Below are 22,947 nucleotides of genomic sequence, written 5' to 3'. Positions count from 1 at the left end.
TTCTGAACATGTTCTATTTTCTATGATGAATAATACTTTAGAGATTTCATTTGGAGGTTATTAAAGTACAATATATATGGATATATAATATTACTTGGTTCTGAATTATAACATAAACACAGCAAAATAAGTGAGACTGAGAGATTCTTTTCTTGAATTTCTCACGTATTATTCAACTCTGAGGTAGTTAGTCAATTCTCTTTTCTTTTGGGAGCACTTCAGCAAGTGAATTAATATGTGACTAAGAAGCATAATGATTATGTTATTAACTAGGTATCCATCATTACCCGCAAGGACCATTTCAGGCTCATTAAATGGCTAATTTGGTTGTGATGAGATATAGTACAATGAATTTAGACCACCATATTGAAATGCTAAGACAGAGTCCAGTTTCAGAAGGCATTTCAATGTTCTGATCTTGAACATGACAATCCCTATCTCTGAGATCCTGCACAATTAACTTAAGAATTTTTTGTCTATAGTATCACTGAAGATTGTTTCTACCTCTAAAGATTAATCATAAGATTTCTACTTCTTAAGATTAAGAATTATACAAATGAATGTTTATAAAATTGCTATGTAAGCTAACATTTGCTATATCAGTATAAAGTACTTTATTATTGATTTCCAATTGATGGATACCTTTGTGTTCTGGTTCATCTTTTGGTTCTCTCTTTGTATATGAAATGTAATAATGGAAAATATGTCTTTAAAACTAGCCAAAGCATTCAACATCTTAATTCTACTAAAAACTCTCATTTGCATCCTATTTTATTTACAAAGAATGCTAAATTCCAAAAACTTTCCTTAAAGTGTAGGTACTATTGAAAAAAAATACACTGTTTTTCTTGGCTAGCTTTGCTAAAACTGTAGGAGAATAATAAGTAGGAAATCACATTCTATATATAAAATAATAGTTTTCATTGCAGGTTAAAGTTGAAAATTCTAAAGAAAATAGAAAATAATATTACAGACATACAATATGTTCTCCCCACAGGACAATCAATCAGCATTCCTATGGAGTAATTACAGTATCCTAAATTTTTCTAGTTGTTACACACACACGCACATGTGCACACGCACATACCACATTTTCTCCAATTACTTTATCATTGATTATAAACATGTCACATAGGAAAGTATTTTTGGCCACATATAAATAGTTTTTTTAAAGTTATCTAATACAGATATATTGAATTTCCTGAAGAAGTTAAAGATATTTTAATAGTACATCACATTTTGAAAATTCTGAGGTATATTTTATGGTTTATTTAATGTAAGTAAGAGAAAATTTCAAGCCTGGATGAAAGAAGACAAAAAGACAGCATTTAGATAATTATGCATTCATCACCTCCCTTAAGTTTATGAGAGATTTTGCTAACTGAGACAAACATAATTTTCAATAATGAAATCACCTTATTTTTACATTATCTACTTATGGGTAGGCAAAATATAAAAAATAGAAACAACTGATTATAAACCACCATGCAGTATTATGTTTTCCCTATCAGTTTTTTTCTTCATTTATAAATTCTACTTAGTATTAGAATTAAGATTGCTATAATCTGCTGCAGAACGTGTTATGGGAGTTCATGTTACCTTTTATTATAAACTTTTATGGCTCTAACAGGATACTGCTGATATTTTCAAGGCAATTATAATAAACAACAGCATTCAAAGATCATGCTAAAATTAAAACCGTATTTTAAAGGTGGTCATTTCCATCTGCTAATCATTGTATTAAGCATCTAAACCTGGAAATATGCCTTCTTTATTTCCCCATGACACTTTTTCACAACATGCTAATGAGTTCCACAGTTTATTATGAAGGGCATTACCAAATATTTTATATACATTTGAAATTCAATTAGCTTACCATAAAAAATGAGTTGACCCTTTGCAAGGTTTCTTCCTCGAAGGTTGCTTGCAATGCACTCATAAAAGCCTTCATCTTCTTGTTGAAAGTTCGGTATTTCAAGGATAGCTTGGGATTTGCTGTACTTGACTTTTCCTGGCAACGGGCTTCCATCCAACCTTCTCCAACTAATATCAGGGACTGGACTAAACAGTTATACCTCATTAGAATAGAAGATGGTGTAGTCTTTATGAAAGCAGAATAAAACAAGAGCATCCTTACAAATAACTCTCAAGAAAAATATTCTAATAATCTATTGCATTATGGCTAGTTTCCAGATCATGCAATCATTCACCATTCACTCAGTCATTTATTTAACACTTTATTAAGTGTCTGTCATATGCAAGTCATGGTGCTATGTTCAGTGATGAAAAATACTGATGAATAAAATAGGTATGTCCTCTGCCCTTATGTTGCTTACAGACTAGTGGAAAAACATGCCATAAACAAATAATAAAAACAAATACAGTTGCAAACGGCAATAACTAAAAGAAATAGGGTGTGGAGATAGTAATAAGATTATGTCAGTTTATTATAGTGGTCAGGAAATTCTTTGTGAGAACATGACATTTAAGACTAGGCAGGCTTTATATATATTTATAGTTTCTATGGCAAAAATGTAGTGTTCTAGAGCTAAACTGGTACTAATAGGTAACTGAAGATGTGTGATGGGTGAGCTAAATTATCCAGGGAAATTAGCGCTATAAATAATAGACTCAAATGAATTGGTAAATAGGCTCTATGATTCTCAAAAAAGTTCTCGTTTATACACTATTTTAAAAATAACAACAAAATACAGCTGGATTTACATTGCACACTGTCTCCTGTTATACTGAATTTGTAAATAAAGTAACTTTATTAATATGGGTATCTTTTAAAGGGTCAAAAACACATGTTATAATAAATGAAACTAAGTGTTTAACAATAAGAAATGGATTTAGAAATTAATGGTTAGAATAATGTAAGAACAGACAGCTGCAAGCAAAGCTCCAGAAGGAAGATATCCACTACTAAACTAATGATATGTAGAATGAATTCCCATCTGTTCACATTAACATCCCTCCTTTCCTCTTGTCAAGTCATTCTTCATTCCCTTATAGATTTTCAGATGGTTTAAATAATTCTATTCTAATTATATTTCAAATTATTAATAATAATGGTAGTAAGTCATTTTGCAAAGTCAATTTGTAAACCTTGAAGAAGAGGCAGAATTTCTTCAAGTCAGCAAAAGCAATGTGGGAGACTCATCCAATTACATGCAAAGCAGTTGGCAAATAAAGATTTGAAGAGTTTGAGCAGTAAACAACTGCAGAAAGTTGGGGATGACTCAGTAGAAGCTTCAAGCAAGAAAACTTATTAAGCCTTAGACATTTTTATTGGAAAAAATTATGATCATCCTGTGTACATCAAGGATAAAGTACAAGAATAAAATCAGATGCACTCAAACATATTTGCCAGTAAATGTGCCCCAAATCAATGTTTGAGTCATCTATTTGTCTCAGAATTAGCATACGACTACAGTGAAAACTTGAATTTTGAATTGTCTTAAGTACAAAATAAACTTATTATTATCATATACTGTTTTTGTCCTTTTGAAAAGCCTTGTCACTTACTACAAATTTAAGTTGACATTTCAATAAATTGGTATATTCTTGGCAACAATTGACCTCAGATAACTGATGTTCTTTTTCATTCATTTTAGGGCATATCAAACCAATAAGAATAAAATTCCAGAAGAAAATTTATTCACAGAGATATTCACAATGTCTAGTGAATTTTATAGAATGTGAGGTATTATTCAATTAAAAATACAAATGTTGTGTGTATTACATGTGAAATTTTTATGTATGGGTAGTTGTGATATAAATGTCTTTTATTTACCCCTTTCTGCTTATTTCTAATTTCCATTATTTCCCTACAATGTGCATACATTACCAGTGTAACAAAAATTTTCTAAGAAAAAAATTTTACAAAGAAAATAAAAAGCTCTAATATTTGTCTGAATTCATGATTCATTATCTTTTCATGACAGCAAATCTCTGAGATTTATGACAAATACATGCAAAGTATACCATTGAAAAAGCTTTTAATCTAAAACATTCAGATAAAACAGAAGTAAAAATTGTATATTTTTCCCACTGCTAGACCTTAGTTCTCTATATTAATTGCGAAGACAGATGCCATTTTTATATAACTAAATACCTAAGGAATTGAACATTTTGACAATTATGATAATTGTAATAATACACAACAAAGAGCTACCTTATATGCATGTATTATACAGACTAACTGTAGTATATGCATGTATTATACAGACTAACCTGTACTCTGTACAGGTACTGTGTACCTGTATAACATGTACAGAGTACCAGGTACTGTGTATCTGTATAACATGTACATGTAATTTCACTTACTTTTCCTAAAGCTAAAGAGACAGAGCTGAGATTCATTTCCAGGTTACTGGAAAAGAATTCTGACTTCACAGATACTGTATTAAGTTGGTGCAAAAATAATTGCAGTTTTTGCCAGTAAAAGTCATGGCAAAAGTACAATTACTTTTGCACAAACCTAATTGGATCATTTCCTTGTAGCCTAGGTATTTGTTACTTTACAGAAGTGCATCTCCATTTTAAGTGGTCAAATTGTGTGGGTGTAAAAAGAACAAGTCCAGCCTTTTGGAGAAGGTGGAAGAATTCCACCTTTTCCACGGAAAAATAACTCAGTGACAACATTAAAGTCTTACTGGACAAGCATTTTCTCCTCTTGATAGGAGAAATGGGGTATCCTATATGGACATACTTTTCTTAGAGGAATAATGTAGCAGAAAATGTCAGCGCTAGACTCATGTCCCTTTCTAATTCTTCTTCTGCCCCAGATTCTTATGTATTTTGCACCTTTAAGAGCCAGTACATGTTATCTCTTTTTGGACACTGTCGTCAAACTGCTATAGCTAACTTATCTTCATAAAGAGATAACTGAAAGTACCTAGGAATTTACATGCCCCCAGGAGGAGCCCTTAACCAATCACTGACTAGGTTCTAGGGTATAACTTCTCCAGCTTCCATGACCCTGGTTGTGGGACAACTCTAGACGTGACCTGTATTCTCACCAGAGCTATAGGAGTGAGCCAAATTTATCTTCTGTGGAACTTTGCTTGACACTGTACTGAGCATGCCTACTTTCTCTTCCCTGCCCCACTTCTCTATTTTCCTTTGGGTTCTTTCCAATAACTCAACTAATAAATCACTTTTAAAAAATTATACTTCCAGGATCTGCCTCTTAAAAATTCAATTAATTAGAATTCCCAATAGGCTCTGATTATATACTACTCTAGTTACAATACCAAATGTAGGAAACCTTTAAATATTTCTTATTATAGTACTTTTATATAGGCATTAGACACACATCAAAATGGAAGTCAGGAGAATTGAACATGAATGGCATATAAGACAAAAAACTTATTAGTAGAAGCTTTGTGAAAAACCACGAATTGTGGAACATCTGTTGATAACTTATTGAGCTGCAGAGCGTGGTCACACCAGAATGATATCAAAAGGCACGAAACATAAGAGACATGAGGCTGAACAGAGACAGGAAAGTCTCACTTAAAAAAGAAACACTTCTTTAATTTTCTTTCCTTCTTTCTTTCTTTCTTTCTCTTTCTTCTTTCTTTTCTCTTTCTTTCTTTCTTTCTTCGTTCTTTCTTCTTTCTCTTTCTGTCTCTTTCTTTTTTCTTTCTCTTTGGAGTTATAAGTCTGATAAACCATTCAATTAAGAATATTATAAGATTCAGGGTACAGCACTGGGCTTTAAAAGTAATAGCGTTCAGTTTTGAAGGTTACAAGAATTGATGTCCTGGATTTTAAATCTGCAGAGGACATTTGTTGTTTGCTTTTTAAATTTTATTTGCCTGAATTTTTATTTTCCTTAGAAAACCCATGTTTCCTTAGAAACATGAGGATGAAGACAAACCAACCAAAGACAATTAGACTCAGTTCCAGGGCTGCTTGAAGAATGGCTACTGAAGAAGGAATCTCTTTCCACTGAGGTTTTTTTGACACAGTGAGGCATAAACTCCAAAATTCTAGTCAACAATTTTCCGCCAAATAGAGAAAGCATCTCTGAAAGCTGACGCTAACACAGAAAAGAAACGTGGTATTCTTCACACACCTAACTCAAGTCATGCTTGATGCCTACCCCCCCAAAAACAGACAACCAAACAAACAAATCTTCTGAACATTTCAATTAGCTGATATATTCTCTTTTTTCCTTAACCCCATTTTGTCATTTTCCTGCTATATTCAACCAGAAGGGACCTGACAAATTGATTCGGAATGCCTCAGTTCAAATGCTAGCTAGGTTAATTTCTATCTGTGTGATTGAATTACATGATATAGTGGATTCCTCCTGAATATTATATTGTGTGCTCTAGATATTTTAGAATCCTCACAGCAAAGAAAAACAAACAAAAGATCAAAAAAGTAATGATATAAAAAAACCTTTAAATAAGAAAAGTCTAATCAAGTGCATTTTGGGGCAACAGTTTGTGTTAACAAAATTTTTAATGGGAGAAAATTCAAGCAGATTTATAAAATTTCACAGTTCCTAGTAAAATGTTGAGATTTCTTTTAGCTCAGTTATATAATGGCTAAATCTGAATGCCATGTTCTTCTTGTTTATCATTGGTAATGTAAGGTACAGAGGCAGAAAGAATAAATGCAAAACACAGGTTATTTAAAAATATGTATGCATTTTAACGAGCAATTCCCATTTCATCCCAGAATTTCTTATGAAGACACAAAGTAAACAGCTTCATATTTCACACCATTTCTCTTTTCTGAAGCCATCCTAGATGGACAGTGGGTGGGAAAAAAAAACTGGAATCAATGAAAAACAAAATTAGTTTAGTAGTGAGCTTTAATGTTTTAATATAAGTGAATTTTTCCAAGAGATGCCATTCTGTGTAAATAATAATAATAATTATTAAAAAGGTTTACTAGTATAATACTATGCATATAGTGTAGAAAGAAATGTGGTTCTTATCCTTAGCTAAATTTTGCTGTACATTTATAAGCATGAATCCTCTTTACATGGTTTGGATCTGTGTCCTTGCCCAAATCTCATGTTAAAATATAATCCCCAATATTGAAGATGGGGTCTGATGGGAGGTGGCTGGATTATGGGGGTAGATCATTCATGAATAGTTTAGCACCATCCCCTCATGATAGTGAGTGAGTTATTATGGGATATGGATGTTTAAAAGTGTGTAGCACCTCCTCTCTCTCTCCCTTGCTTCTGTTCCAGCCATGTAAGACATGCCGGCTTCCTCTTCACTTTCTACCATGATTGTAAGTTTCCTGAGGCCTACCCAGAAGCAGAGGCTGTTATGCTTCCTGTACAGCCTGTAGAATTTGAACCAATTAAACCTCTTTTCTTTACAAATTACTCAGTCTCGGGCATTTCTTTATAGCAGTGTGACAATAGACTAATACACTTCTCATTTACAGCATGGTAATTAGCAATAGTACATAATTCATAGGCTTATTGTGATGATTAAGCTAATTCATGTCACATGCTTAGCACACTGCCTAGCACATGTTAAATAATATGTTTGATTGTTCAATTAGTAAAAATGTTTTAAGATTATTATAATGTGATTACTATTATTTCAAAACCAAGAATACTAATTTTCATGTATTTGTCTTTTACTCTCTGTTAAGGGTTCCATATGACAATGCATTTGATTCAAATTGATTTATGAATCATTTAGACACTGAAATCAGATCTCCACACTATGAATGAAATGGCTACACAAGCATAAGTGTGTGTAAATTTCCTGCATCTCACCATTTAATGTCCTTGCTATGGAGATATGGCCTTGATCATAGCAGTCATGTTCATTTCATCATGACAAGGGCAGGAATCTTTCAGGTGAGAGACATGGATGCATAGGTATGGAGGACCTTTTTCTTTAACTTGGTTAATCATCTAGTACCATTTCAGTAAGGAAGAAAGCAATTAGATTGTTGTTTCCAAAGAGAAGAAAATTGGCATAGGAAAATTCAATATTTTAAAATAATATTAATGACCATTAACTGAGTGCTTACTATGTACCAGGCATTGTGACAGATGGGTTCCATATGTTGTCATCTGAACTAAATACTCAGCTTGCAGCTGCTAACAACGCTAATTAACTTTTTGAAATGGTACTCACGTTTAGACAGGTAATTTCAACTAAATTATTACCTGCCACTTCTCCTCCACTTAGAGTTTCAGAGCAGACTAATTTATTGTGATCTACCTTCTCATTTCTTTGAGTTGCCACCCACTGAATTATAAGCACCAGTAGACTCTTTCTCCTACTGTGGCTTCAGCATTCTTTTTAGACTCTATGTAGTTTGTTCTTGTTGATACCAGTAATGCAGTATTCACCAGCAGTTCATTTTGCTTCAAGATAAATAATCTCTTTAAAACGAAAAGGTTAACATATTAATCAGATGAAGAATGCCATGAAGTGAGGTGGATCTTTGAGGGGGCCTTCAGAATGAAGATTATTGTTAAATCTTTTGAAACTGTTGTTACACAGTCAAAGCAAATGGTGCCATTATCATTTTAACTACAGAGATCAGTCGTTTCTGGCAACATTTCCCTTTAAACTCCAGATTTACACTCTTCCCCTCTCTCTTTTTATAGAAATTGGGTTTGGATGCAAATCTCAGTAAAGAAAACCAGTATAAAGCACGCCTCTTATCCAAAGATTCCTCAGACTGTAGATGAGGGATTCGTGAACCTTGTATTTCAAAGGGAGCCTGAAAAGCCTTTTCTTATTTTGTTCCTATTTTCTAAATGAAGGCTGCCTCAAATGTGATTCTTCACAGTTGTGAAATACTTCTAGATGATAAAAGCAAAGTTTTTCTGTCTTTCTTTTCCTCCATTGTGGTTTCATGCTTCTTACTAAGCATTGCCATAAATACAGACTTTTACTTCATCCTGTGATGTCGTTATGCTTTTACAAAGGGAGCATCCTATTAATTTTATTAAAGACAGAGAATACATTTGTTAACCATCTGGCCTAGTTCATCCTGAATTCGAAGTTAAATTAAAGCTCACCACACACTAGTAGAAACTGTGCTTAAATTCTATACCTTTAACCCATAAATAGAATTTTTTTTACTAGTGCTATTTGAGAAAGCTTATGTTTCTCCCCTGGATTTCTTAAACCTCATTATCTACAGCTTAAATCCAGGCCACACTAAGTTTTTAACTAAAGACTGGTACAGAGAACCAGTTTCTTAAGATGCTTGTATTTGGGATTATCAACTTGAACCTCATTTCAGGAAATCCTGTCAGTTGGCCAGTTTTAATCAAAGAGAGTGAAGCAGAATAACAAAACCAGCAAAGAATGCCTTTGTTACATTTTCAGACTGTTCAGCTATCTGCTTCCATTTCCCCAATTTGAAATATTCACACAAAGAGCTTGGAATGTAAGATTGTCCTGTGGGGATACAATATGGATAAATTCATGAGTTCTGTAGAAAAGCAATCTAACTGTTATGGAAAAAGAGAAAACATTTTTATTTTATACATTTTAGTCATGATTCTGTCCTTGCAGTCAGTCCCTGCTGTGAAATAAATGTTTGTGTCCTCCCCAAAGTCATAGGTTGGATACCTAATCCCTAAGGTGACAGTATTAGGAGGTGGGACTATGACATGAGGATAGAGCGAGCCTTCATAATGAGATTAGTATCCTTATGAAATAGGTCAGAGGGAGTTTGTTTTCCCTTCCTCAATGTGAGGAAACAGCTAGATAAACCCTATCTAGCTGTTGATCAGCCCTCAACAGACATCAAACACGAAGCCTGCTGGTTCCCTGATCTTCGACTTCCCAGCCTCCAGAACTTGTGAGCAACAAATTTCTGTTGTTTACAAGCCATTCAGTTTATAGTATTTTGTGATGGCAGCACAGTGGAACTAGGACGATACCTATATCAGCTTTCCCTTTGGGAGGACATCTTTGAAAAGCCACAAATGGTTTGTTTATAATAACACTTGTAACAGAATGGCACCTGCAGTTGGGGAAAAAAAGAAAAAGGACACGGGCAAATTTTATAGAACTGAATGCAAGTTACCTAACCTCTCTGAGCCTCAGTGTTCTCTTTACACTAACTAGAAATAAGAACGGATACACAAGAAGAGAAAATGAGGAAATATCCACAAGAGTACATCCTGAAATACAATGTTTGAAGCATAAATAAGGCTTATTAAATTGCCTTAATACCAAGATTATTAACAAAGACATGAAGAGGCCACTGTCCAAAGACTCTTTAAGAATTTTATTACCAATTTTTACTCCTTTTAATGTAAGTAAAATGAATACTAATCTGCACATGAAACATGAATTGAAGTCCATTATTTCCGGATGTAGTAGAACTGAATATGACACTGAATTTAGCTGTTCATCAACAGTTTATCCATAATTTTTTATCAATAGTTAATACTAAGCCTAGATCTTAGTATTAATCCTCTGCTGCTCTTAGGAGAGAAAATGATAATTTGGTAAAGGTAAAGGTAGGTAGACCTTGTGTTACTTCAAATTTATTCAGTTCTACCTTGTCTCAGTTTGTAATTATAAACTTTCATATAAAGTAGTAAAAGAAACACTGAAAATGGCATATTAATAGTTTATCATTTTGTCATTATTTAACTTGCACTGAGTACATATTATATATTAGCTCCATGCTAAGTATTTTCTCTAAATCATGTAATGACAGTATAAAACATAAGACTGCAATTGATAACATTTTGTACATGAACAGATTGTGACTAGGATAGTTTTGGTAACATGCCCAATATCATACAGTAAATAATTTTAAAAAAAGGATTTGAACCAAAGTCTGTCTTTCCACGGAGACTGAGCTCTACCTCATGCTTTGCTGACCCTGCAAAATGAGAGCAAACCTTATCAGGGTGTATAACATGTGCTTAGCAATATATTCTTCACTGAATGAACTAATGTGTTTTGCAACCAGTAAATAGACTTTTGTGTGTGTGTGTGTAAGAGGCGAAAGGTGAAATCATGGAGATTATCTTTTATAAACATATTGAGATGCCCCTAGACTTCAGTGAGAGCTTAGAGATGGGCTCCAAGGTCAGCTGGAAAATAGGAAACAAGTAACTTTTATTATTTTTCCTCAGCTCAGTTCCAACTTAGATTTGAAATCCTTCTCTACTGTAAACTGCCAATTACTTAAAAGTAAGAACTGTGGGTCTCCTGAGAGAGGTGGTGATAGACTGGATGGAAAAGAGGAAGAGTTGCTTCCAGAAATATGTATAATCTTGGACAATTTTTTTAGAGCCTTTAAATTAATTTAATTTTAGAAACAGCACTATAACAATCCACTCTATGTTCTTTGAAAAAAATTTAGAAAAATTCTATGGAAAGGAATGCTTGACATTAGATTGAAAGTGTGTTTGTAGGATTAAAAGAGGCCCTTTTGTTAGGATGGGTCTCTGGTCTTTGACAGTGGCCCCTCTATAATTTTTCTTGAGAAATTTGCACACTATTTATAAATGTTAGTATTTTACATGGTGTTCCCATTACCAAGAATCTTAATTTTCTAACAATAAACATAGGAAGTTTACATCAACATAACCAAAACATAGCCACAAGAATATTCATTACATTATTATTCATAATAACAAAAAATTGGAAACAAAATTGAAGGAAACTAAATATCCACCAACAGGAGGTTAGCTAAAAAAATATATTAAAATTTCTCATTGTCATTACAAACGAGGACACAGAAGACTGTATAGTGACCTGCATATATGTTTATGGTATATTTGTAAGAATAAGAATATTATTTTACAAACAAATATGCAGTGTATTATTTTAATTATATTAAAAGTAGAATAAACTTGGAAGGATATATGTATATCAAAAGAGTAGTTAACCTCTGGAGGAGAAATTAAGTATAAAAAGGATTTTATTTTCTTCTTTCTTCTTGCCTATATTTTTAGAATTTTCTTAAATGAGTATATCTGACTTTTGTGAAATATATATATATATCCTTATTAAGTATTTCTTTTGTTTTGAGCAAAGGATGTAACTCTTCCTAGTCTCCTTGCTGTTTCCTTGCCTGAGCTCAGGGCTCTCATTTGAAATTCACTTCTAGAACTCTGGTTCTTCTGCACATTTTTGTCTTGTGGGAAGCACTTTAATATCTTATAATAGCTTACAGATGGCCTGATGGGGTGGTTCACACCTGTAATCCTAGCACTTTGGGACTCCCAGGCAAGCAGATCACTTAAGGTCAGGAATTTTAGACCAGCCAAGCCAAAAGGGTGACACCTCATCTCTACTAAAAATAGAAAAATTAGCTGGACATGATGTCATATGCCTGTAATCCCAGCTAATCGGGAGCCTGAGACAGGACAGTTGCTTGAACCTGAGAGGCTGAGGTTGCAGTGCAACCACTACAACTTCAAGCCTGGGTGACAGAGCGAGACTCCACCTCAATAATAGTAATAATAATATATTAGGAATAAAAATGTTCCTTTCCCCAGTTTTCTTTTGCTCCATGCATTGTTGTGACTGTTTGCACTCTCCCTGGCCTTTGTCATTGGTTTATTTCCTGGTGTCAACCTTGTTCTTTTTCCTTGTATGTTTCTTGGACAATTGTTCTACTTTTCCTGAGAATAATTCAGTTGCAGGTATTTGTAATTGAAAAGATGAAATAATCTTATATCTGTATATTAAAAAGATAAACTAGATTAAATAAACTAATTCCTTAAAAAATACGAATTAACAAAATTCTCACAAGAAGAAATAGACAATTTAGATAAACCTTGACTATTAAAGCAAATGAATCAGTAATCAATAATCTTTCAAAATAGAATGCACCGGCCCAGATGGTTTCACTGGTGAGCTCTTTAAGTAACTGTTCTATTTCTTCTTCTTTTTAAAAAAATTTTTATTAAAAAATTTATTACTGCAACCTCCACCTCCTGGGTTCAAGTGATTCTCCTGCCTCAGTCTCATGAGTAGCTGGGATTACAGGCATTTGCCACCATGCCCAGCTACTTTTGTATTTTTAGTAAGGATAGGGTTTCTCCATGTTGGTCAAGCTGGTCTGGAACTCCTGACCTCGGGTGATCTGCCCACCTCGGTCTCCCAGAGAGCTGGGATTACAGGTGTACATCACTGAGCCCAGACTCTTATTTCTTCCTTATGTACATAAATTTCTTCTTTATGTACTTAATATCTTTTAGAAAACAGAAGCAGAGACAATATTATATTTTTTAATTCATTCTATGAGGCCAAATTACCATAATGCCCAAATAAGATAAAGACATTTCAAGAAAGGAAAACTGGAGACCAATGTCTCTCATAAATAAAAATGGAAAAACTTCACATATTAGCAAATTTGAGTCCAGTAATGTTTAAAAAGACATATGCACTACAACCAAGTAGGACATATTTCAGGTATGCAAGACTGATGGCTCAATATTAGACAAGTATTTCATGAAATCCACTAATGAATAGAAGGAATATCACATGATCATATCAACTGGCAACAAGAAAAGGACTTGGAAAAATGCAACACCCATCCAAAATAAAAATTCTCAATGATCTAGGAATAGAGAGGCACTTCCTCAACTTGATAAAAACATCTGCCAAAGAGGTAGCAAGACGTAGCACTAGCATCCTACTTAATAGTGAGAAAATGGATACTTTCATTTTGGATAAGAGGAAAAGGCAAGCATGTTTCCTCTCACCAGTCATAGTCAACATTATATTGGAAATCCTAGCTGGTGCAATAATACAAGAAAAGGCAAAAAAAAAAAGTATATAGATTAAAAAGAAGAAAATAATACTTGTTCCCAGACAGCAATGACAAATCTCAAAGAATTAACAAGAAATAATTTCAGCACTAATAAGTTATTATATCAAGGCAACAAGATATAATGTTACTGTATTGAAGTCAGTTAACTTTTGTTTATACCAGCAGTTAACAAATGAAATTTGAATTATAACAAGTAAAATACAATGCCATTTATATCAGCACCAAAACAGAAAATTCTAAGGTTTATATAAAATAGTATTTCAGCATTTATATGCAGAAAACTACAAAATCTCATAAAAACTATTAAAAGAGATATAAATAAGTAGAGATCTATTCTTTGTTCATGGACTGAAAGACTCAACACTGTCTGTATGTTAATTCTTCCCAACTTGATCAGTAGATTTAATGCAACCCTAATCAAAATCCCAACTGCTATTTTAAGGATGTAGAAAAAAAATGATTCTGAAGTTTGTATGTAAAGACAAGGAAAGCAAAACAAAACAAAATACCCAACACAATGCTGAAGAAGAATAAACTTGGAGTAATGACACTACCTGACTTCAGGATTTACTGTAAAGCCACAGTAATGGAGGCAATGTGGTAATGGCAAAAGAATAGAGCAATGGAACAAAAGAGAGCCTGGTAACAGACTTATACAAATATAGTCAACTTATCTTTGACAAAGGAGCAAACACAATAAAGTGGGGACAAGTTTGTCTTTTTTAACAAATACTGGAACAATTGGAAGTCCATATGCTATAAGATGAATAGACCCAGCAGTCACATCTTTTACAAAAATTAATGCAAAATGGACCATCAATGAAAATGCAAAACACAAAACTGTAATAGCTCTGGAAAATGACAGAGGAGAATATCTAGGTAACCTTGAATATAGTGATTTTTTTTGTATTTAATACCAAAAGTATGTTTCATTGGAAAAAAATTGATAACCTGCACATCATTAAAATAAAAACCTTGTGCTTTGTTAAGAACATCGTTAAAGAAATGAAAAGACAAGTCACAGACTGGGAGAAAACATTTGCAAGACACATATCTAATAAAAGGCTTATGTTCAAAATGTGCAAAGAATTCTTAAAGTTCCACAATAAGAAAACAAATATACCAATTAAAAATGTAGAAAAGACGTAAACAGACATTTTACCGAAAAAGATAAATAGATAGCAAATAATCACATTGAAAGACGTTCATATATTTTGCCATTAGAAAATTACCAATTAAAACAATAAGGCGATACCACTATATACCTGTTAGAATGGCTAAAAAACAAAACAAAATAAAAACCTACACAATATCAAATGCTGGTGTAGATTAAGAAAAATAGAAACAGTAATTCATTACTGGTGGTATTCCAAAATGGGACAACCCTGTGTGAAGTGGAAATTTACTGCTCAGTAAGTGGAGGAGAGCAGAGTGATCCATGTGGTAATGGATTAGAGTTAGAGACAACAGCAAGATCATGTATTTAACTTAACATAATACAAATAGCTGTATATAGAAATACTTATAGATGTATGTACATAATAAGTAGTATGTACACACATATTTCTTTGCTCTGTCATCTGAGAGCAAGTGAATAAATGTCACTCTAGTAGCAACAAGCACATCTAGCACCCAGATATTGGTTTCTAATGTTATTCTTTAATAAAAGGAACCAGGAATCCTATCCTTGGGGACATGACTGCTTCTAGGACTAGGGCATGAAATATACAAGATGAGCCTGGAAGATCTTTAATGCCAGTAAATAAGAAAGTGCTAACAGACACACACACACACAAACAACACCCCACACATTGATGAAGGCATAACAAAGGGCACAGGATCCACCTTAAAAGGCTCCCAATGGCAAAACCTGAAACAAGTTGAGCAGCAAAATAAACAAAGTAGCATGGAATCACAACCCAAAGTCGAAAATAACTATATGTGAGTCAGTACTGACATAAGTAAATTATTAAGTATTAATAAATGAGAAAGAAGTGACACATTTCATGGATAGAATAATTCTGTAGGTTCATTATCCTGCAGAAGGCAAAGCACAACATTCTATTCAAGTGTGGACTTCATATAATCACCCATTTCCAAAGAGACAGTATGGAGTGGGAGAAAAGAATAATTTTCTGGTGGAGATCCCTGATAAAAAGTACTTCAGCGGGGCATAAAGGCCAGCATCATCAGTCATAAATCATTTTGATAAAGTTAACCTTGATATGTAATATGTAATGAAAATCGTTCCTTGCCTTTATGTTCGTCCTCTCCAAAACTTGTAACCCCAGTCTAATTATGACAGATACAGGCATATTCTAACAGAGGGGCAGCCTACAATGAACTGGCAACCACTCCTCAAAACTGTCAAGGTCATCAAAAACAAGAAATGTCTGGGATACTGCTACAGACAAGAGGAGACTAAGGAGACAAGAAAGCTCCATGTAATGTGATACTCTGGATGGAACCATGGAATAGAAAGGCATAAATACCAGAGAAATTTGAATAAAATATGGATATTATAATAATCAGACATCAATATTGACTGGCTAATTGTAACAAATGCATTATAATAATGCAAGATGTTAGTAATAAGGGAAATTGTGTATCGGGTTACATGGGATCTCTCTGTACTATCTGTCCAATATTTCTGTTCTAAAACTGTTGTTTAAAGTCCATTAGTTAAAAAATGTATTTGTGAACAGAAGGAAAAGAAAGGAAGAAATAATTTTCCATTTCTTAGAAATACAAAGAAGCCCTTAAATAATAGCCTAAAATTAGCTCTGCTAAAGAATTGACAGTGACCCTCTCCAGTCTCTATTTGATAAAGGGCAGCCTGGGAAAAATATAATCAGTAAAGCTCCCAAAGTGAGGATCCTTGACTCTTCCTTCACTGAAAGTCTGGAAGGGAAGAACTGATCCCAAGAGAAATGTGTGATTGCACATTGTTACATCAATCCTATTTTCATTAGCCTGCAACCTCTCCGGGGCCTTTATATAATTTTCTTTATCTCCCCAGGGCCAGGTGTCTGTCCCTTGGGGAATCCCTCCTAACTACCTAAATGAAGCAATGAAGGAATTAATGATTGAATGAGGTATTCAATATATACTTGCTAAGTGAATACATAATTTGTACTCAATTTGTCAAATGACTAAGTGAGGAAATGTCAGTAACCCTTAGAAAGATTAAACAGAATTTAAAATGATAAATCTATTCTTCTGGGAAAGTCCCTTAACACAAAAATATAATACAGAACCATTTTGCTCCTTCACACATGTTCCTTTTTGCCTCCTCAGTCAAAGCAGCTTTGACAATTCCCAGGATTAATAAAGTAGTTACTGTTTATTGCCTATTATGGGTCAGGAACCTTAGTAAGTGAGCTTAATAGTATTTCCATTCCTTACAAAAATTCTGCTATATTATCTATTTATTCTCTCTCTATAATTTTTGACTTCCTTAAACACATAAAAAAACTGACCAAAGTCAATCAGCTATTGGCAAGGGAACTTAAGACTTAAATCCTGCTGTATTAGAACTTAAAAGTCCACACCTTTCAGCGTACATATGCCTTCAAAGGCTAGTAAATTCACTAATAAATTATTTATTGCTAGAGTGAGTGCTTGTGTATGTGAGTGCCTGTTGGGGTGAATACTGTATTTTAATTTCTGAAAAATTGGCTTGAAGATTTGTTAGTTTTCAGATTTCTGAGCATGGTCAACAAAGGTGAGTATTCTATAGAGTTTAATTTATTATTTTGTGCCAAGCAATACCATGTCTTGTTTTAAAAAGTTATTAATAATATTATGTTGTAGAAAAAGTCATTAGCAAGAATCTAAAGATTAGGTTTCACTATACATTTCTGGAGTGAATGGTGTAAACTATGCCTAGGAAGACATTCTGTTCTCTATCTACTCAACTCAATGAGGGAAACAAAAGATAAATGACTTTTTAGACATCCAGTTTCTAAATCATTAAGATATCTGAGTAATTAAAACAATAAACCAAAAATAATTGGTAAGGACCTGAAAACTTTCAATGCATCTAGCTGATTTTAAAATGTTATTGTCATCTTGAGTGACTTGAGAAGTCTTCCTGCAGTATAAACTGCAATGATGTCCACATTTGTAAGATGAAAAGCAAACATTATAAGAAACAGCTCCTCTGTCACCTGAAAACTCTGGAACACCTAACAACATCATGGAGAGATTTCAGATTTGTTGCTTGACATTAATAGCCAAGCTGGGTATCTTTGGCTTCATAAATTAGAAAAAAATAAATAAGATATACATGTACACATAAATATAGTCCTCTGTGTGAAGGCTTCAGAACTCACAGGAACATTCAGTGCTGCTACTACTGTTATTTACATTCCAGAACACTGACAGAACAGTTACTAAATTAAGATTTCTTTAAAAAAAGGAAAATATGTTTGGTTGTTTATAAAAGCAGTAGAATAGAGTTATGGGGGATATCAGTTTAATTTCTTCACTCAGTGAAGGCCCATATTTTTTTCAAAGAAGACACACAGATCTATCAGTCAATCATACTACATTTGTATAGAACCTATACAAGGAGCTTCTCAGGGTATTTCACAATACAATTAATTTGCAGCTTTCATAATTAAGAGTCTGCCATGTTAAACAAATGAGACAAAGCTGAGAGTTGAAAGCTGTGATCATGTCAGCTCTGAAACGCCAACACAGAAAGTCAGTTACATATCTCCAGAGTCATAGCAATTATGTTAAGACAATTACTTGAAGCTTCGTCTAAATTATTCTATACTCACACTAGCCTATAGTGGTTTAATATTATTAGATTCTATGAGTAAACACTTCACCCATTCTTCTCTACACCTCACTTTTTATATATCTTGTCTGCATGATGGTTTCTGTGACTGTAACTATGTTTTCTGAGTGCTACCTAATCAGGTATAACAGACTTTTAGAAATGGTGTACATTGCCATCATCATCTATAAACCAATAAGATGTATAACCCTGATTTTTTATGTGTTTTGGAAAAACTTTTTTCTTCTCATTAAAACAAAGCTTGAATTTTTACAAGTTTATCTTTTGAATTATGGGGGTTATTTTTAATATGTAAAATTAAAACTTACTTGTTGCTGGAATAGTAGCAATTATAGATAACCTAAATAGGAATATATCTATAATTCCATTCCCCAGATAAAGCATTTGTTAACATTTTGTTAAAAAATTTCAAGTCTTTTTCCAGTAAAATATTTACATATTTGAGGGTCATACTGCATCTGCGCATGCAGAATTAAGTAAGTCAGATACTGAGAAGTTAATTCAATGTTAATATGAGAGGGTTATAAGCATGAGTTTGAAGTCAGAATCTGTGAGATATAGATTTGAATCACAGATAAGCAACTTACATTAGGTAAGTCACTTAATTTGTCTGTCTCACTGTATTTATCTTCATAATTAGTATTTAAGGAAACAATGACAAATTAGACAAAAATATGAAAAACCTCTTTCTGGAACTTGAACAAGTGGCAACACAAATGTATGATCCTGAAAGAAAGGAAAGAAATAAAGTAAGATTTTGGTAGCCCTTATTTTCTGTGTAGAGACACTTTACATCCAGATCAGGGAGTAGGAAGGGGAGACCTAAGTAGTACTGTACTTTGTCACTGAGTTGAGAAGACAAATATCAGATTTGGAGTGACTGAAGTGGGTGGAACTGCAGAACATATATTAGAAAGGATGGCATGACTCAAATAATGTGCTCTAAAGGTCTGCATAGGAGTGTCACATGAGGATGGGCAAAGAAAAATTTTCAGAGCTCAAATAGGCCCAGAAGACATTAGAGCTCCACTATGCCAGAGAAGAAAGACTTAGTAAACATTTGAAGCACTCAGTTGGAGAATTCATCTTAGTACTAAACTAGCCTTAATACACCACTGAATAATGAAGGATTCACAGTAGCGTAACAACTACCTATCAAAATAAAGTCCCAAAATCTTTTTATAAATATACCATAATTTAGCATTCACCAACATGACATTTATGTCTACTATTCAATCTTAAATTACTAGATATCCAAACAAGCAGGACAATGAGAACCATGACTAGGAGAAAAAGTAGTCATTAGAAACAGAACCACAGAAGACAGATGATAGAACTAGCAAGCAAGCAAAGACTTTTTTAGGGTTCCTATATAATTACAGTGCAGAAAATTACAGCTGAAATAACTGCAAGCTTTAGATGCTATTTAAGAAAGAGTCTCTAAGGAAACCAAAAGGCAATAGAGGAGATAAAAGCAAAGGTACTAGCTAAAATTTAACGTCTGATGCTATAGCTAGTGACAACAGTAATTACAACCTAACTGCTAGCTAGAAAAACATAAAACCTCACACTAAAAGTCTAATTATTAAAATTCCGTTAATCTGTTAAAATAATGTAGAGGATTCAATAAAAAAATTACAAAGCATGCTAAAAGACAGTCTGAGTAGACAAAACAATCATGATAACTAGACTTAAATATAATGAAACTTTTAGAACTATCAGGCTGGGGATTTAAAATTGAACTAGTTAATATCAGATCTTAATTTTAAATTCCTGTAATTGATATGCTAAGGGCTATAATAAAAAAGTGAACAGCATACAAGAACAAATGGGTAATGCAAACACAGAGAAGAAAACTCTAAGAAAGGATCAAAAGGAAATACTGAAAATAAAATACATTATAATACAAATGAGGAATGCCTTTGATAGGCTCACAAGTGGACTGAACATAGCCAAGGAGGGAGTAAATTAATGAGAAGCAGTATCGATAGAACTTCCCAAACTGAAATGCAAAGATAAAAAATTATTAAAAATTTTAAAAACGATTAAGAACTTGGATAGAAGGGGGATAACAAATGGTATAAAAGATAAATAACAGAAATACTAAAAGGAGGGAAAAAAACAAACAAATGTTTAAAACAATCACGGCTGAATAGTTTTCAAAAATAACGACAAACAACAACCCATAGATTGAGGAAGCTCAGAGAAAACCAAGCACGATAAATAAATACCACAAATAATCTACAACTTCAAGAGAAAAAATATTCCCACTAATAAAGGGTGATACTTCCTAGTTATGTGAGCACACATATGTTATAAATTAAACAAATATTTAATGAAAGCCAATTTTTATTTCAGCAGCTCTCTTATGTCCAAAAAATAAACAAAAATTAATAAGATCTGGCACTGCAGCTGGTCTTTCTATATTTTTTCTTTTTTCTTCTACTCACCTATTGATTTCCTTCCTCCCTCTTCTCTCTATCCTCCATTAAAATATTTACATCTTATTTTAATACATACATCACCTATAGCTTAAATAGCAGCCAATAATTGGTTAGTAATGTAACAAGAAAAAAATATTTGATTTTATTCTTCGAATCAACTAGCTTTTCTCATTTTTGAGGTTATGGAACATCTTACAATAGAGTAAAGTACCTCACAAAGTAGACAGGAAGATTTAGTAAAAAGAATATTAGCAGGCCAGGCGCGGTGGCTCACGCCTGTAATCCCGGCACTTTGGGAGGCCGAGGCGGGTGGATCACTATGTCAAGAGATCGAGACCAACCTGGTCAACATGGTGAAACCCCGTCTCTACTAAAAATACAAAAAATTAGCTGGGCATGGTGGCGCGTGCCTGTAATCCCAGCTACTCAGGAGGCTGAGGCAGGAGAATTGCTTGAACCCAGGAGGTGGAGGTTGCGGTGAGCCGAGATCGCGCCATTGCACTCCTGCCTGGGTAACAAGAGCGAAACTCCGTCTCAAAAAAAAAATTAATTAATTAATTAATTAAAATTAAAAAAGAATATTAGTAAAAAGAAGTCCACGTATTTGGTAAGAAAATGACTAAAACCAAATGCTGCACAGTAGTATTTTATGGACAGATATGAGAGAATATGATTTATACTAAATATTCAATAGATTTTATAAAAATATTTGGCAACAACCTTACAAATATAGATTTATAATTTTAAAGATAAAACATCTGATTGTTTTTATTTTCAGATTGTTAATTAAACCTATAACATAATTAATCTTCTAGTGAGTGTATTGCTTTTTATGTTTGTTAATTTTATATATTTAGAAGACAATACGGCATTTAGTAAATATCATAATTTATAATGCACTAAAAGGCATTTTCAGTATGTTTGCAATGTGGCAAAGATAATCTAATTTGTTTTCTGAAAACTATTGACAAGCATATATGAAACTCTTTTTGGTAGCAGCTAACATTCCTAAGTTTTCCAAAGCAGCAAAAGTATTTTCACATACATTTTGTCGTTTTGAAAAAATGAGAAATGTATCTGCACTCCAATTATATAAAATGTCAGATTGTTATACTGGGTATTTTAAATTACCACTTTGACCCAATAGATTCTTCAAACTTTCCATTGTTACCCCAAGGTATTTCGATTCTGTTAATGACTTCTTTTAATAAACTTAATGTAAACATTGATTAATTTTGTTAGATAACAATTTACAGAGTATACTCCATTAAATCAAGTATTTCCTTGTCAATTTTCTATGAAATATTGTTTGGTAATTTTTATTATTTTTCTATTTTCATTTAACATTATTTCCTGTGCAATAGTTATTTTCTGCATAACCTTAACAAACATGATTTATCTATCAGGTGTTTCTTTTTTATCTAACAGAAATGTGTGTGTAAAAAAGACACCACTGATAGATAGATATTACATTTTTAATAGATTTTTTTTGATAGATTTTACATTTTGGGAGGTTTTTAAACTATTAATTTTCCAAGTCAAATTTTTCTGGATCAAATATTGCTAGATTAAATTTTGTCAAAAGTTTAAGGACTCCTTTGTGTTTTTAAAATTATACATTTTACCTTGAGCAATTTAACAATATGTTGGTTGTTCTCATCACCAGGGGTTAATAGAAAATAAGAGATTGCTTTACTTATTTCTAAATTATTCCATATACCTTATATATTCCAAGTTTTGTTTTTCCTGATTGGATATTATCACCTATCTGCTTAAATATATTTGTGTGTGGAGAGAGGGAGAAGAGATAGACAGAAAGAGAGAGAGAGAGAGAGAGAGAGACAGAGAGAGAGAGAAAGAGAATGTGGCACAAGTTTACCCTTGGTCAATTCAGGTAAAGAGTATATGATGACTATGTATTACTCTGTCAACTCT

General features: G+C 33.1%; 1 protein-coding gene across 15 annotated transcripts in view; it reads right to left on the bottom strand.

The window, feature by feature from the left end:
- The window catches only part of CNTN6 (contactin 6), a 527,574-nt gene that overhangs the window by 75,268 nt on the left and 429,359 nt on the right, over positions 1 to 22,947 (bottom strand). For 12 of the 15 annotated variants that reach the window (XM_078350141.1, XM_078350142.1, XM_078350148.1 and 9 more), the window contains one exon: positions 1,877 to 2,061. In XM_078350141.1, coding sequence (XP_078206267.1) covers positions 1,877 to 2,061 — 185 coding nt within the window. The remainder of the gene's footprint in view (positions 1 to 1,876; positions 2,062 to 22,947) is intronic. The other 3 variants (XM_078350145.1, XM_054245875.2, XM_054245876.2) reach the window with 1 other exon arrangement.

Source organism: Callithrix jacchus, chromosome 15 (assembly GCF_049354715.1).
Source record: "Callithrix jacchus isolate 240 chromosome 15, calJac240_pri, whole genome shotgun sequence".
NCBI lineage: Eukaryota > Metazoa > Chordata > Mammalia > Primates > Cebidae > Callithrix > Callithrix jacchus.
This window is presented reverse-complemented; position numbering and strand designations above follow the sequence as displayed.